Source organism: Taudactylus pleione, unplaced genomic scaffold, assembly GCF_031769625.1.
Source record: "Taudactylus pleione unplaced genomic scaffold, aTauple2 ptg000041l, whole genome shotgun sequence".
Lineage (NCBI taxonomy): Eukaryota > Metazoa > Chordata > Amphibia > Anura > Myobatrachidae > Taudactylus > Taudactylus pleione.
In genome coordinates this window covers 56,665,253-56,681,727 of record NW_028284443.1, presented here as the reverse complement: position 1 = coordinate 56,681,727, position 16,475 = coordinate 56,665,253, and the positions used below count along the sequence as shown (strand labels likewise).

Here is a 16,475-nt window from a genome sequence, read left to right as displayed (position 1 = left end):
TATATACATTCTACACTTATATTTAATCTTGATGGGAGGCCTGACATATTGTGCAAGAAAAACATTGGAGCAGGCATTTAGGAGAAAGTAGCAAAAAGAGGGAAACGTACTAACACTGGAGTTACAATTGGAGTTGACACTGGCCCTGATTCAGAGCCGGACGCTCTGACAGAGAGCTCGCTCTGAATCAGGGCCGTCCTTCTTCATTTTTAGAGCGGCCTCCTGGCCGCTCGTATAGCTGTGGGTGACCACCCACAGCTATAGCGAGCGGCCAGGAAGATGGTCGCGATGGCCAAGACCATCGCGACCATCGGGCTTGCGATGAGACACTTGTGGTAGGGTCTCGTTGCCGCAAGCCCTGGAGTGCTTTTGGCTCTATCAGAGCCGAGAGCACTCCCACTGACATCACTTGTGATGTCAGTGGGACCGGCCCCAGATGGTAGGCGTTCCTATGGGAACGCCTCCGTATGGGCAGCCACGCCCCCGGCACGCCCACCAAAGGGGGCATGCTGTCACTCACCATCGACAGCACGCCCCCTTTGTAGCGAGACCCGGAGTGACGGCTTGCCCGTCGCTATCTGGGTCTCGTGCATGCGCACGACGGAGCCGCCTCCGTCGTGCGCATGCACACTGGCCCAACATCGACCTGCTTGCGAGCACTCAGCGCTCGTGAACGGGTCTGAATTAGGCCTACTGTCTACACTTAAAAAAGGTGCTAATTTAGTCTTATTAGCACATCTTCTACTATTCCTTTATTGCTGCAGGGGAGGAAATGAAAGATGCTGAAGCTGATGAGGGGATGTGATCTAGCCCAAGGCTAAAACACTATTTACAAATAGAGCTGGATTTGCCATGCATGCAGAGCAATGTTTGTATGTGCCCCCTGCATTGGAACATGGTGGTCTCAGCTGCAAATTTTATATCTGGGCAAAATTTGCACCTAAATTTAAATCATCCCCAAAGTCTCTGTCACGGCAGAGGAAGGCACAACATGGTTGAAAGATGGAAGACAGGAAGTGCAGATATTTCAGATGTTAGTTATTTTTTTTATTGTGCAAAATACAGGAAATTAAAAACTTAATTTTTGTATGGTGGGATGTTGTATGCCTAAATACTAACATGCATACGCATTTCACAATTGTCTTTCAATTCCACTTCATTAGCATTTACAGGCACCTCTAAAATAACAGTACTTTGCTGGTAGTGTAGATAGATTCTACAAGACTGTTACATTCATACAATATGATGCAGTTAGACTGAGACGCTGGAGTGTGTGTTATTTTGTATCTCCAGTTGCTTTAATATAATTTATGTGCTTTGAGTGTTAACCCCAGGGGCGTCAGTGACAGCTTTTGCAAGCCACTAATTTTCAACAGTTTTGACCTCAAAATTTATACCAGCAATAATTATAATAAATGTAAAACACCACCTAATCTGACTTCTGGAAATGATAATACAAATGTACACATTCACTTTTAATAGCTGTTAACCTACACAGCACTCACATAAGTACTTAGGTTGAAAATGTGCCCAATTAACTATACTAGAGAAAATGCTGATCTATATATACGAACTGCTACATTTTTAAGTTTCAGAGTCAAAAAGTTCTATATAGTAGTGTAACTGTCTATGGGACAATTGACAGCTTTGGTAAAGGCCCATTCCGCATTCATACTGTATCTCATGTCTCAGGATGGAACTTTACAATTCTATGAGTGCACTGCCATCTATAGGCCACGCTCACAATAGTACTTAGTCATTTTACTAAAGGTGTTTCATGAGTTTTTAAAAGTGTGGCAAATCAAAGTTCATTTAATGTCACATATTTTATTACTAATGAAGAAAGAAAGGAGTGCCAGCATGCATAATAAAAAAAATATAACACAACACAATCACTTCTAAATAAGCCATGCTTTCATACAAATAGCTTTACCTTTATCCTCTGCAAGCTCCTGAATAGGCTGTAATATATGTGCCTGTTCTGACATGGAGCACAGGGGAAGGGATAGCCAGATAACATTATTTAAAAAATAAAGAGTAGTAAAACTTGTGTGATGATGCATAAAAGAACTCAGAAAATGTTACATCATGGTAAATAAAAAGTCACTAAACGTATTAAATCTAATGGTAAGGTATCTACACTAATGGATTGCAGCCAGAATGCAGAAACAGAACAGTGCTAACAGCAATTCACACAATCATACATTTTCATAAAATTGGGGGCTATAAAGTTTCAGTCTTGGTTATTATACTACAATGGCAGTCAACATTCAGCCGTGATTGATATGGAGGAAATTAGACTAATGTAAGCAAATATTTGTTTATTTGTTTGTTGCTGCTAAAGCATGATGTACAATCACACTAAATAAAATACCCCTATTACACAGTCTTAAAAATTCCAGGTTGATGCCCGTGAACGCACATCAACCCGGGATTTTTTGTCAGTGTAAATGGATCGGTCCGGGGACCCAACTCTTGTAGCATGCAGGGTTGGCAGTGGGTCGTTCCCGTGTCACCCTGCAGTGTAAAAAGCACGATCTGGGTCACGATGACCCGGATCGTGCGGCATGCTGCCCGATTGGCCGGCTTCAGTGGAGCGTGGAAATTACATAATCTCCAAGCTTCCACTGCAACGAGGGCAGACCCGACCAGCACTCCCCACTCTCCCTTCCTGCCACTGGACCACTGCGGAGAGTGAGGTAAGAGGGAAGGGGAGGGAGGGGAAGAAGCACTGCTTACCTGTGCCGGAAGAGCTGGGTCACTGCAGGCCCGGCTCCGGTGTGATCGGTGCCGGCGTGGGCATAGCGGTGTAAAAGGGGTCTGTTCTGGGTCTGATCCGGGTTGGAAACGTGTTCCAAATCCCGGGTCAGACCCGGGACTTTGGTATAAAAGTGGTAACAAATCTGTATCATGCTATTTTGTCACAGCACTCTGAAAGTGACCCAAAACAGTGCTAAAACTTTAGTGGCACTATAAATAATAAGGATACTATAAATAATTGTATTGGTAAACAAAGTCTTACCTCTTGATGTACCAAGTTTTGTTTCAACATGTTGTAACTTTGGAATAGGTGATGACACTACAAACAAATAATCATATTTGGAAACTTGTTAATTTGGTCAAGTTCTGTTTAAACAATGACATTAATTAAATGTATTAGATACATTAATCATAGATAACATGCTATAATGCCACAGGTCAGTGACTGAACCTGGACTCTCCTGAGCAAAAAGGAAACTAAAATCTGCTGGTGCCGTTGCAGTCCTCACCACTAGCCCCGAAGTGTCCGCACTCCATTCAAATACAGGGGAAGATATTGAAGTTGATGCAGTACTTATACGGGAAATATCAAACTGCATAGACCTTCTCCTGGACAGCTGTCTGGGCTCAAGAGGAATGATACTTTGCTACAATAAAAAATTCCTAATCACATCACGAAAACATAGTGAGACTGGACCCAAATTATCAATACATTTTTACATTTTATTATATATATGCCCCTGTTCTCTTTCACACCCTACTGAATATAGAAGAACACATGGTTTACATAAATGGTTTTACAAGGCTGAGCATGATATTGGAACATGGGAACTACTGTAGCGGATTATGTTAATAGATTGTGTTTTTTGTGATTTAGTAATACATTTTGAGTGCAGAACAGTATAGATTTGTGTTAGTGTGTTAGGTTACTACTAGCTGGGATACCTGGCATTACCCAGGTTGAAGACTGGACCCTGAAGTACACCTGTAGCCTTTGTTTACATTGTCCTCACCTATAACCCCATTCCATTGATCCTACAGTGGTGTAACTACCGTGGGTGCAAGGGGTGCAGCTGGTATGGTGCCCGAGCTGCCTCTGTGGCCCGCCGCTCCCCCTGCACCCAGTCACGCACACAAGGTGGGCCGATCCAGGCAGGGCAGCCGAGGCGGGCCCAGTTGTCAGCAGTGTTGATTTGATGCAGGACCCGCCAGATGATTAAACCCGGGCATTGCCCGGGTTTAAATCTTCAAGTTATTCAGTTTTATCATGCTATGTCGTTCAAATCCATCCAGTAGAAGTCCCAGGACAGGCTCCCTAGGTCAAAGTTCTACCCGGCGCACTTCGCCATGAGGTCCGACTGGGACCTCAAACACTCCATTAGGCATCCCAGACCAATTGCCACCCTTCTGTTTTCATCCAAATCCATCCAGTGTAAGGCCCAGAACAGGCTCCCTGGGTCACAGTCTTGCCCAGCGTCCCCGAGTCAAAGTTTTGCCCAGCATACAGCAATGGGAGGTCCGACCGGGACCTCAACCCCCTAGTACGTCTTCTGGGATCCAATGTTACCACTCTGTGAAGTTTTCATCCAAATTCATCCAGTGGAAGGCTCAGAACAGGCTCCACGGGTCAAAGTTCTGCCCAGCGTACACCAGTGGGAGGTCCGACTGGGACCCTAACCCCCCTTAAACCTGGACCACCTCGAGCTGGTTTCAACCCAATTGTTGCAGGAGTGTCCGAATGCATAACTGGACAGACAAACAAACAAACCAATCAAATTTATTTATAAGATATTTATATATTATGTCCTTGTTTAATGCCAAGCAGATATGGTAAATTGGTTATATTTTGTGTTTATTAATCAGTTATTAATTATTAATTATAATGGTCAATTATATAGTTACTTAACTATTATATAACCCCTCGTCAGTGCTAAATCAGATGGAAATAGTACATCCTTCAGTAATTTTAAAAATAATTCGCTATGTTAATCCTAAAATAGTAGCAATTTAATGTGATGCTTTTCATGTTCCCACCCTGCACATTTACAGGTTTATTCGCCAAATTGCAAAATTAGGCAGAGTGCTTATAGGTGCGTTTCTGAAAATTCTAAGAGCGCACACTGACGTGTAGGCTTACCTGTCCATATAAGTAATCATTGCGGGTCTAAAGATTTTGCAGCTTTTACTGTATAACCCTTATTGTCTTGTACAGCTTATCCATTACTGACAAAAAGCATCATCAGAAGTGTAGTGCAAAAACCCCAGGAGAAAAAGGGATCAGAGTCCAACCCTACCCAACCTAAACCTGTTCTCTTCAGACCCCAATGACCAATAAAGCTGACACCAAAATCTCCAGTGTTTAATTGGTGCACATTAATGATCTCTATCACAACGTTCAGTACAGTTCCCATAAATTAATGTACAGAGTGGTACAGAGGTAGACAATCTGCAACTCTCCAGCTATTAAGGCACTACAAATCTCAGCATTCTGCTGCTGGGCCACTTTTCTTTACAATTTACTTTAGTTTTGCTCTGGTTGCTGTTCTGGCTACAAACAGCATAAACACTCAGTGGCTAATGTTGTATCCAGCTCCTGTGAACTGTGGAAACCAGACTTCTCAGAAGGTGAAGATCTTCCAATGTCAACTCTCAAGCTCCTCGTAGGGAATCGGTATGAAATACCGCCGGCTGCATACAGCCCGACAGATGGGCAGATCCCGGCAACGGCAGCCCGACAGCGCTGGAAATCCCAATCGTCCTCAGTTAAGTATATACTAACCTAACCCTCCTTAAGGGTGCCTAACCCTAACCTCCCCCCCAAGTGCCTAACCCTAATCCCCCCTGTAAGTGCCTAACCCTAACCACCCCTTCCCCGCTGCCTAAACCTAAGTCCCCCGGGGGGGGTCTCTAACCCTAAGTCCCCCCGGGGGTGCCTAACCCTAACCCTCCCTCCCCCTAGCCTAGCCCTAACCCTCCCGGGGGGGTGCCTCTCCCTAAGACCCCCCCAGGTGCCCTAAACGTAACCCTCCCCCCCCCCCCCGCGGCTGTCCACTCGCGGCGCCAGGCATCGGGAAAATGACAGGCGTCTAGATATAGACACCTGTCATTTAACCCACGCCAGGATAAAGCAGTCGGCAAGCCGGCTGTCGGGATCACATCAGCCGGTTTCCCGATTGCATCCCCCTTGTAGGCAGAACAGGCTACAGCTAGTTCCAATACCTCTGACAAGTGGAACCGCATGTAAACCTTTTGAGGGCTATTGGGGTATATCTTATAGATCGATACAGGTGTTTGCTGGCCACACACTAGACCAACTTTCATCCAACCAGCCAACTAGTTGATTGGTTGGAATGAAAATCTGGTAACGTATCAAAGCAAATGACAATCAGCAATTTGCTCCCAAATACCAGAAAATGGGCAAAAACTTTGTTTGAACAAATTGTTTAGATCAAACATTTAATAAACTTGTCTGACGATTATTTTCATCTGTTTTCTGGCATTTAGGAGCAAATTACTAATCATCAGTTACTCCCATACGTTACCAGATCTTCATTCCAACCAATCAACTAGTTGGCTGGTTGGACAGATAATCTTTAGATGTGTGGCCAGCGTTACACTCGATCACAAATGCAATCACTGTAAGTAATTACACCAGTGCTACTGGAAACAAAAACAAGCTGAATTGCTATTAATGCTACATATAGAAAATAAAATTAATTACTATTTGGATTTAGCACAAGCACCTGGGGTGCAAATAAAAGTTGTTTCTCCAACAGATGTAAAATATACATGTTGCAACTTTATTTTTGTCTTACTCCTTGCTAAGCACATTATACAGTGTATACTGTACACTATATCGTATTGTGTGTTTTCTTGTAATGCATTCATCCCTAACAATACAATAGCAAGTGACACTGGAAAAAGAGAAGGTGGCAAATGTCAAAGAAGAAGTCTGCTGTTGATTTGATGAGTGCATATACCATGGAGGAAGAACAAAGGCACCTGCAGTGATCACTGATCCCTCTGAAATGAGAGCGGTGTACACATAGGCCAGAGTGAAAGTAGACAAACCTCTGATAATGTTAAGCTGATATTCTCGAGTAATGTCAATACTTAAATAATATTGGGGACATTGTTGAGACCAACTAACATTAAATGTAATCATGTAAGAGATTTCCTTATTGTACAGATGTGTCCTTGCTCATCTAGCCTCAATATGCTCTGTATTGCGATATGTCTGGTGTGAGTGAGCTGCCAGGTCCCGTGTAATGCTGCTAGCGCCGATGGTCTTTTTTAGGACGTACCAGGAGATTGTGCTGATTAATTTGATATGTGACACTTGTATATCTGTGTCCATATACAGAAAAAAAGACCAAGACCGCTGCATGGTAGCACTTCACCTGCTGATTGAGAGACTCAGTCGCACTCAGATATACAAGTCTTGCATATCAAATGAATCAGCACAGTCTCCTGGTGAGTCCTAGTCACATTGCATTGCAGCTTAGACACATTTTCAGCAAAAAGACGCCTGGTGCTAGCACACAGGACCAGAAGGGCTGTTTGGTACGACTGCAGCAAAGACGAATGAAGACACATCTGTACTGAATGCTGGCCACGATTGCTATGAGCCACCGCAGCCCCACCACCTTAATTTCACTTAGCAAGTCAGGCAGCAGCCCGTGTTACCCGACAGTTGCTATTTACTGTGCCCATCCAGTTTTAACAGGAATAAAGCATTTCTCATCTGTCTTAGTGACCGTCAATAAGCCCCCCCCGCCCCCCCCCCAAAAAAGATATTGGCTATTGAAATACCACTAACTCCACAATATCTGATAAGCCACCTCAAATTACCTCTAGCGATAGCAGGGTAGTGTCATTTATATATTTTTCTTTAAATGACATGTACAATGATTATACAGTGTTTTTTCTATTATTTTATTTACAATTTCTACAAAAGTGAAACTGAAAGTTAAGTCCGGACTTAAATGTCGCTACTCATGTGTGAGCCAGCAAAGCCAGGCCACACATATATACGTATACACATTTTTGTTTTTAATCAACGTAGTAATATTTAAAAAGTCAAATTTGTGTTGAGTGTCTGGGAAGAGGGTATTGGAGAGAGCAGAGGCGGTAGGGTGAAGCTTTGCAGTAACCTTCCACGGCCCCTGTGTGACATCTTTTGTAAAATGGCAGAAGCCTACGTAACATGCAGTTAATAATAAAATGTCTAGAGATAACCATATATGGAGATTGTACACACATTAACCAAGTTTTATATTCAGCACAATGAACAATTCATCAGAATTAATTAAACTGACCAACATCCTATAATGATTTTAAAGGCCTGCCCAAAGAAAAGTTGTGTATATTGCTGGACATACCCCTGGGGCAATCAAAATGTACTGTTAAGTGTATTCATGAGGTGACCACGCCTGCCCATATGTACTATCTATAAAATGTTTCTCTCCCCATTGTCTGCACTGAAGCTCTGACAGCCGGGCTATTTTGTGCTATGCTGATGCGGCATTTTATATTCTGAATATGGTTTTCTAATACTTTTAGTATTGCACTTCTGCTGGATCAGACAATCAATTATTACATCAAACATGCAGGATTAGGAAAAGGTTTGTCCAGCTTGAGTGGAGCGGTTCTCAATAAGCTGCTGGGCAACTATTATGGTTTCTACCACTGCCTCCCTTCCAAGCACTTCACTGGGGTCTATGTTGGCAATGCGTGATCTAGTGTCCCAAGTGGGGATGTTCGGGGACCATGAGTATAAAGTACTTGGCACTTGTGGGACAATATGTGGGCACAGCTGCTGAGCATGTACTTATGCATATCAATGTATGTATTTATGGAAGATAAGTCTGTGGTGGCATAACTACAACAGTGGTTTTAATGAATACCACTGTGTATGTGTGTGTGAATAGCTATGATGGCACTTAAAGCACACTGATGTTTTTTGTTTTGTTTTTTCACAGTGTTTTTTTTGGTACATATAATGGAAAAAAATAGAAAAGATGAGGCCACTGTGACTCTTGTGGTGTATGCACTAGTTAGGGGAGGGCAATCCTACACTTAAGCTCCCCATACCTTCCTCCTGCCTGCCAGAAGTATGTCACTTTGTATTAGGCAGGACGGGTAGCTCTACCCGCTAGTGAATCTGACGATTCCTACATTGCATAATCTTTATTATCTGACATTAAACTACATTATGGCAACACAAAATTGTGCCCCTCCTGTACTTGTTTGTGTGTAATAATGGCTCTTGACAAATTCCTAAGGAGTACCACTGACTTACACATTATACTTTTTAATAACATATTATATCAATCATTGTATTGGTAGGGACACCCGCAAGTTAGTTTCCCTGGGCCCCACAATGCGTATTCCAGGTCTGATGAAAACCATGTTGAGAATTTCTTACCTGGGTATTTTTTGGCAATTTGTGGTGGTTTGGCTGACAGTTCTTTTATCTGAAGATGAAAAAGGTGTTGATTACATCTCAGTGTCAGTTTATAAAGTGCATTACTTCCACGGAGGAACAGACAAAGAAGGTGACTTTTATACAATACCTGTTGCCTTATAAAAATAATCTGCTAGATACATTTAAAAATACAAATTTTAAAATGATTTTGTGATCATGGAAGGACACATTTACACACACATATACATACACACACACTTAGGACTGGGTGACATTGCAGGCACAAAGCACCACTTCCATGCCATTTAAAAACCATTGCTTCGAACTGGATTATTGAACCTGTTATATTATTACTGCATAACAAATAGATGCTAGCTACCTTCCCTATAGTAACCCTTTTACACAAACACACGCAGATGATAACCCTTATGCAGAACATGAGATATACAAATTGGTCTTTCGAGTAGCTGCAACTAGAAATAGGTCTACTGTATATTTTATCTTCACTATGATAAATGAAGTTGTCACATACATACCTGCTCTTTTTGTCTTTTAATTAGTTTGTTTTGTTCCTTAAGCCTTTGTCCAACTTCATCCATTTTTTTCTTGTAAACATCATCCAAAGTCCTTTTATCTTCATTTATTGATAGTTTTAGCCTCTCAGTTTTTAATAGGAGCTGAAAACAATAAATATATATATATCGGTGTGTTTATGGTAGATAAATTGACATTGTAAATTGTTCTTGCTCTAACATAACAAAAAAAGATAATAGTAAAAGGGGGCAACAAGTTGGGATTTGCATTTCCATCTCAGTTGGTTGCCTAAATGCTCTAAATAATACAGCAAAGGCAGAGTGTCTGACAGGAAGTGCCGTTTGTGGGCGGTAATGGGGGGGTGGTCAGCCGAACGCAGGCGTGACAGTGGGATTGAACGCCGTTGCAGGAGTGTGCATAAGTTATCCACTACCATGCTGTACGCAGCGTGAGGTCTGTTAGCAATTCCTGAGTAAGGTCAGAGCTTGATCAAGTGTGAGTGAGGCTGCGATGGTACTCTATTGTACTGATGTTTTTGCAGTCTTGCTAAACATTACGGATGTGTGTAAGGTAAAGTGGGCGTCCTTAAGTAGTACAGCGGCGGCTTTACGATCACAATGGATTAGCATATCATCGCAGTGAGACTGCGTGCGTAATCGCAGTTGCGATCTGTAATGAATCAGGCCCTAGCATACTATCGCAGTTGAACTGCGTGCGTAATCGCTATTGCATTCGCAGTTTGCACTCCATAGTGAATCAGGCCCAAAGTCCATTTAGACTTGTATGTAAAAAGTGTCATTGCAAATATAAATTTAAAAAAAATAAAAAATACCTGGTTCTTTTCCCTCTCGTGCTCCTGTTGAAGTAGATGCACGCGCTTTTCCAATTTACGTTCCTGCATCAAAAAGAAAAGCAAGAACATTTACGGAAAACTGTAAAATTAATATTATGTGTATCAATTAAATATGGAATAATACCTGTACCTGCTTTTCTAAAAGCTCCTTCATATAATGACTGTCATGTGTATGTTTAGACTTGTCTGCGTCACTGGGGCTTTCTTGTAGAGTACCTAAGCCGGATCTCACATGCAGACCATCTTTTTTCATTTCATGTAGTTCCTATCAACAAATGAAGATTTATGAAAAAGCATAAAAAAAATGTACTAGCAGATCAGAATTATATATGTAATTATTAGACATTATGTGGGCAATCCAATTAGTCATTAGGGGTGTGAATCGGGTGCGTTTTGCAGTTGCCATGGCGTTCAAACGCCAGCAACGGCACCACATCTCATACCCCTCGCAGCCCTCTTTCAGACTGAACTCGCTCAATATTTTACGCAGCCCTATGGGGCTGTGCACAGTTTTGAGCGAGTTCAGGCTACAGTCAAGTGCGGGCGTTGTTGCGATGACTCGCACCCGCGAGTGCACTGCGTATAATTGGATTGACCCCTAAACATTGATTCTGAGGTGGGAGTAAAGCAAAAAAGAGCAAGTAACTGTGCACCTGGGCAAACCATGTAGCAATGCAAGGGGTGCAAATACATAATTATTTTTTTTTTGCATGCAGGGTAGGGATGTAGTTGGTATCCCGGCGGTCGGAATGCCAGCGCTCAGAATGCCAGTGCCGGAATCCCGTCACCAGTCAAAATCCCAGCACCAGCATCCAAACCATTTACATTCCAACGGTAAGTGTTAGGGTTAAGTTTAGGCCCTATGGGGAGGGTTACAGTTAGGCTGCGTTGGAAGTGTTAGGTTTAGACTGCGGGAGGGGAGGGTTAGGGGTGTTGGGATACTTACTTCCAGGTGTCGGCATTCTCACCTAGTCGGGATTCTGGCGTTGGGATCATGAGCGTCGGCAAACACTACCAAACCGCAGTGTAAATACCGGCTGCTTTTGCATGTAGTCCACAGATGCCGTACAGCTTTACATCCACACTGCAATTTTTGAGTTCGAACAAACCCCTCTGCACACTTTAAATCTGTCCCACCTGCAGCGCAACATAGCTTTGCCAAGGTGCAGTTACTTACTCCCTCCTCAGAATCAGACCCTTATGTTGCGTACACACCTAAAGATCCAATCTGTCTAGTGGGATGGAAAATCTGGTAATGTATGGAAGCAAATAACGATAGAAATGTTATCACAAACACTGGAAGACTGAACAACACACTGAACCACCATCATGTGTCGCGCCCCTCCCAGCAGCCTCCGCAGCAAGTGTATGCAGATATATCTGCCATCGGCTGTGCAGGAGAGCCAAAGCGATATGTCAGACATATCGCTGGTACACACTGGCCGACGGGCATCCGATATATTGGCCAGTCAATTGATCGGCCAATATATCTGCCAATGTGTACCCAGCATTACTCTCCTCTTTTGTTTCCCATTTATCAAACAAAGCTTGTTTATGTTTGAACTAATTCACAAATATATTTGTATAAACAATGAATGCTGATCTTTATTGCTTAATTGTTCAACAAGAAGACTTGTTTATATTAACAATTAATACACGTCTACTATAAATTATTATGGATATCAGAAGCCATTTGACAGAGCCCATCTGGGGGACACTGCGACTTAGGGTAACTTACTTTCATATAAAGTTCCTCCGCCCGGCAACCCTTAATCAGTTTAAAATTACAAACCGCCAAAGGATAGGGTGTAAACAAAGAGAATACAAAAGCACAAACAATAACAAAGTAATGCAGTGTAATACAGATAGATTCAGAAAAATAGATTTAAACACTGATTATCAAATATTCTGTTTTCTCCTTCATCCAAACTGGGGGAAAATGAAACCTTGGGGATTGTTCCAAAGCAGCCGTTGAGAGAGTGTAAGCTCAGACTAAGATAATTGCAAAACTTTGTGACAATCCTAGCATCTTTGAATATAAAAACGATAAAACTTTGTAAATGTGTAGACAAAGGACCATGTGGCTACCTGACACAGTTTCTTGAGGAAGCGCTCTGCCGCATTGTCCAGAAATTACCAATGGATCTGGTTGTATGAGCCAAAATATGTGCAGTAACTCTCTGTCTGTCTTCAGAATATGCTTGTTGGATGATGAACCCAAATCATCGATCCATTGTCTATTTAGACGTTAGCCGATATCTAATATGCACAACATAGACAACATGTAAACTATCCTATCCAGGTAGATCTACAGTGCTCTAAGAATATCCAGAAGAGCAAGTTGACCATGCTCAGAGGAAGAACCAGGAACCTTCAATGAAGGAATAGCAATCTCCTGATTAAGGTAGAAACTGAAGACTACCTTAGACTGAAAACAAGAGTCATTATACGTAAAACTGCCCTATTAGAATCAAGAAAATCAGAAAAGGAGCCTTGCAGGACAAAGACCTCATTTCTGAAACCTGTCGAGATGACACAATAACTAGAAGCAAGAACATTGTACACGTCATAAGCTTTACATAAAATTACTCCAGTCTTAAACAGTGGGAATTGAAGAGCTTAAAAGACCAGGTTAAGATATCAAGGCTCCAACGGGTTTTTAGAAGTGGAGATGTTGCCCATAGCAACCATTCAGATTCTACTTAAGTTTTATATATCACCTTCTAGAAGATAAAAGCTAGAATCTGATTGGTTGCTGTGGGCAACATCTCCACTTCTAAAAACCCACACTTTAGTAATTAACCCCAAGAGAGAAACACATGCATCTATGTGGCCACACCTCCCCCATCCATCTGCTTGTGAAAGTAGCCATCATCACTCTTAGCGCACATTTGCTCCAGCTTTGTATCTGGTGCAGGAGATTAATCCAAATAAGACAAATGTCTGTGTACACAACTCAGCATAGGGCCTGATTCATTAAGGATCACTATTGTGTAAACGCACGCAGGTCTGCTACGAAAATATGCTAATGAATGCTATCGCATAGAGACGCCCACTGCCTCCCACTACCACTATCTCACATAAGTAATACCTTGCAGTCCTGTGTATACATCTGTAACATCGAGTACCATCGGCCCCTCATGCAGAATTACAGCAGCCCTGACCTTACTTAGAAATTGCTAACCTCATTGCACGCAGAAAGTACTCAAGCTGCGTTTGCAATCGCAATGGCTAATTTATGCAAGCCAATTCAACGGCGTTCAAATGGACAGGCATGTCTGCGTTTTGCCGACCCCCCGTCACCACCCCCAGTTGCACACTGCCTGTCAATCACTCTGCGATGGCTCACCGTGGTCTGTGTGATCGCAGAGCGATCGCAGTGGTGTCTTTGCGCACACTGCGATGCATACACATGCGTAGTACGCAACAATCGCCCACCTGCGTACGCTTTAGCAGTTGCAATTCATGCTGAATCAGGCCCATAGTCCACAATTACACACACATGACACACTCTAAAAACACACAGCCTACGTGCAAATATCCTGTGTCGCCTAATTAAACCCATTCAGTCACAAGTAGAGATGCGATTGGGATCCGGGAATAGTTGCATACACTTGGAAATGTGCTGTGCTGAAAATAGCAAGATCCATCCATAAACAGGAGTTGCAATCAACTCTGAATCAGCCACTGTATGTCTGAAACCCATTGCAAGTAGGTTTTAATCTCTGGAATCAATGACAAATGGTTTGGTAAAATAACAGAAAGTCCAAAATGAAGTAAAGAAAACGGATGCAACAGCTTGATAGACAATGACTGGAAACCAGAATGCTCTCAAGAGCCTAGATTCAACAGTCATGCCATGAAACAAATGTCCTGATGCAGAAAAGGAGCCGGAGACGACAGATCCTCACGGCAGAAGACACTAGCCAGAATTTGCTCCCATGCCTAGGATGTCAGAGTACCAAGGTCTTCTTGGGCAATCCAGAGTGGCAGGGATCATTGGAACCCCTTCCTTTTTGGCTTTCTAGAGATCAAAAGCATGGGAAACGGGTGCCGACTAAGATAAACCGCCTCTCAATTCTCCAACCCTAGAATGCTCACTACTGTTGTTGCTGGAACAAAGCCAGGTTTTCTGATGACTTATACATGCCACAGCCGTAGTGTTGCCTAAAAGGACACGGATTTGTCTGTCCTAAATCAAAGACCGAGCTCCTCTGACCACATTCCAAATTGGTCTTGAGAAGATTGTCCAGGCAAGGTACAATAATGGCTCCATGAGATTGTTACAGGGCCTAAACAATAACATGATCGTCATGAAGACACACGGTTAGACCAAATGACAGGGTCTTAAACTGGAAATTCAGATCCTGGACTTTGATCTGAGAAGACAGTGGTTTCCTTCCCTGATCAGAACATGAAATATGCATCCCTAATGTGTATGGATGCAAAAAAATATTTTGCCTCCATGCCAATGACCACAGATCTAACTGAATCAATTTTGAAGTTGTTAACTCAAAACCTTGTGCTCAAGGACTTCTGTTTTGAGATAGGCTAAAATGTTGTCTGGCTTCTGGACAGGAAAAAAGATTGGAGTAGAAAACCTGAGTGTCTGGCATCTTTCTATGTCTGTGAAAAATATATGTTACAGGTCAAGGCCCTCAAGTATCGAGGACCTAACCTTACTCGGAATGTCTCCACCTGTACCTAAACAGGAGATGGGCTCCTATCACAGTTGGCTCAGTCATGCACTCTGCTTGTGTCTAAACACTTAAGTGTTTTGTGCCTAGGCCTGTCATTCCCTCCATGAGCCATACTAAAGAGAATAGAGCTACAGTAGCTTCTTGCTCTCTTGCTACCTGCCGACAAGGCTGGTTGTCATAAGGGAGCATGAAATGGATGAAACCTAGGTCACTTAGAAGTAAAACTGTTCACCATTAGAAAACACACCAATTGCTTCTCAAATTCGAATGTCAAGTTCTGCTCCAAACAGAACTGGCCCATCAAATGGCAAAGACTCTAAAGATCTTAGTATTTGAATCATCTGTCCAAAGCCAGAGCCAAAAAGCACTCACGTGCCAAGGAAGTCGCAAAGCCGCATACATGGATGCATCTCCATGATAATTTGATGTACCCCAACCTGGGCGTAAAGGCCAGGAGTTCAGACCTAGGACGCCTTCCACAAGAAACTCTGACCACTATTCCATGTCATTGAGACCCACTCTTTCACATTCTTATCACTAAGAAGGCACATTTTATTGTGGGGACTGTGTGGCATAGCAATATATGTAATTGTAACTCCCATTCAACCCCTCACATTCCCCTTTAATCTTCCTCAGCCTTCACCACATCCCATTAGATCACACCAAATGACCCTTCAATGCCCCACATGCAATCAGTCACCCTACATTCCAATTCAGTGCTCATTCCGACATCCCTACATGCCCAATCAGACACCCCACATGCTCCTTCAGAGTGTATTCTGACGCAACACATGTCCATTCAGTGCTCATTCAGAAAACCCAGAAGCCCTCAGTGCCCAGATACCCTGCATGCCCCTCAGTGCCCATTCAGACAACCCCACAACTTACAAATCTGTGAGTAGAAAGGGGGGGGGGATACAATCCAGAAGAGAAAAACTCTGGCCACCAGAGAAAGTGCAGCCTGCAGAAAGGGAACTTGGGAAGCAGCAGTATGATCAAGGTGTAGTTATTATGGCAGCTGAGTTTGGTGCGCAGCACGGTTGTGCAGTGATGCAGGATCTCTGATGCAGGAAGAGAGCTGCATGCCTCGGCATCTGACCCACCACTGCTCTAGAGCCGTGGCTAAGCGTTACCCTCGGCCGAGGAGAACTCCTGTTAGGGAAAACACAGGGAGCAACGGAGCTCCTGAAGGTAATAGTTT

At 43.0% G+C, this 16,475-nt stretch overlaps 1 protein-coding gene across 1 annotated transcript in view; it reads right to left on the bottom strand.

Annotated features, from left to right (window-relative positions):
* DZIP1 (DAZ interacting zinc finger protein 1) overlaps positions 1-16,475 on the bottom strand; it is a 74,716-nt gene that overhangs the window by 29,791 nt on the left and 28,450 nt on the right. Inside the window, 5 exon segments of the mRNA XM_088457036.1 lie at positions 3,023-3,079; positions 9,188-9,236; positions 9,724-9,864; positions 10,554-10,616; positions 10,705-10,839. Coding sequence (XP_088313162.1) covers positions 3,023-3,079; positions 9,188-9,236; positions 9,724-9,864; positions 10,554-10,616; positions 10,705-10,839 — 445 coding nt within the window.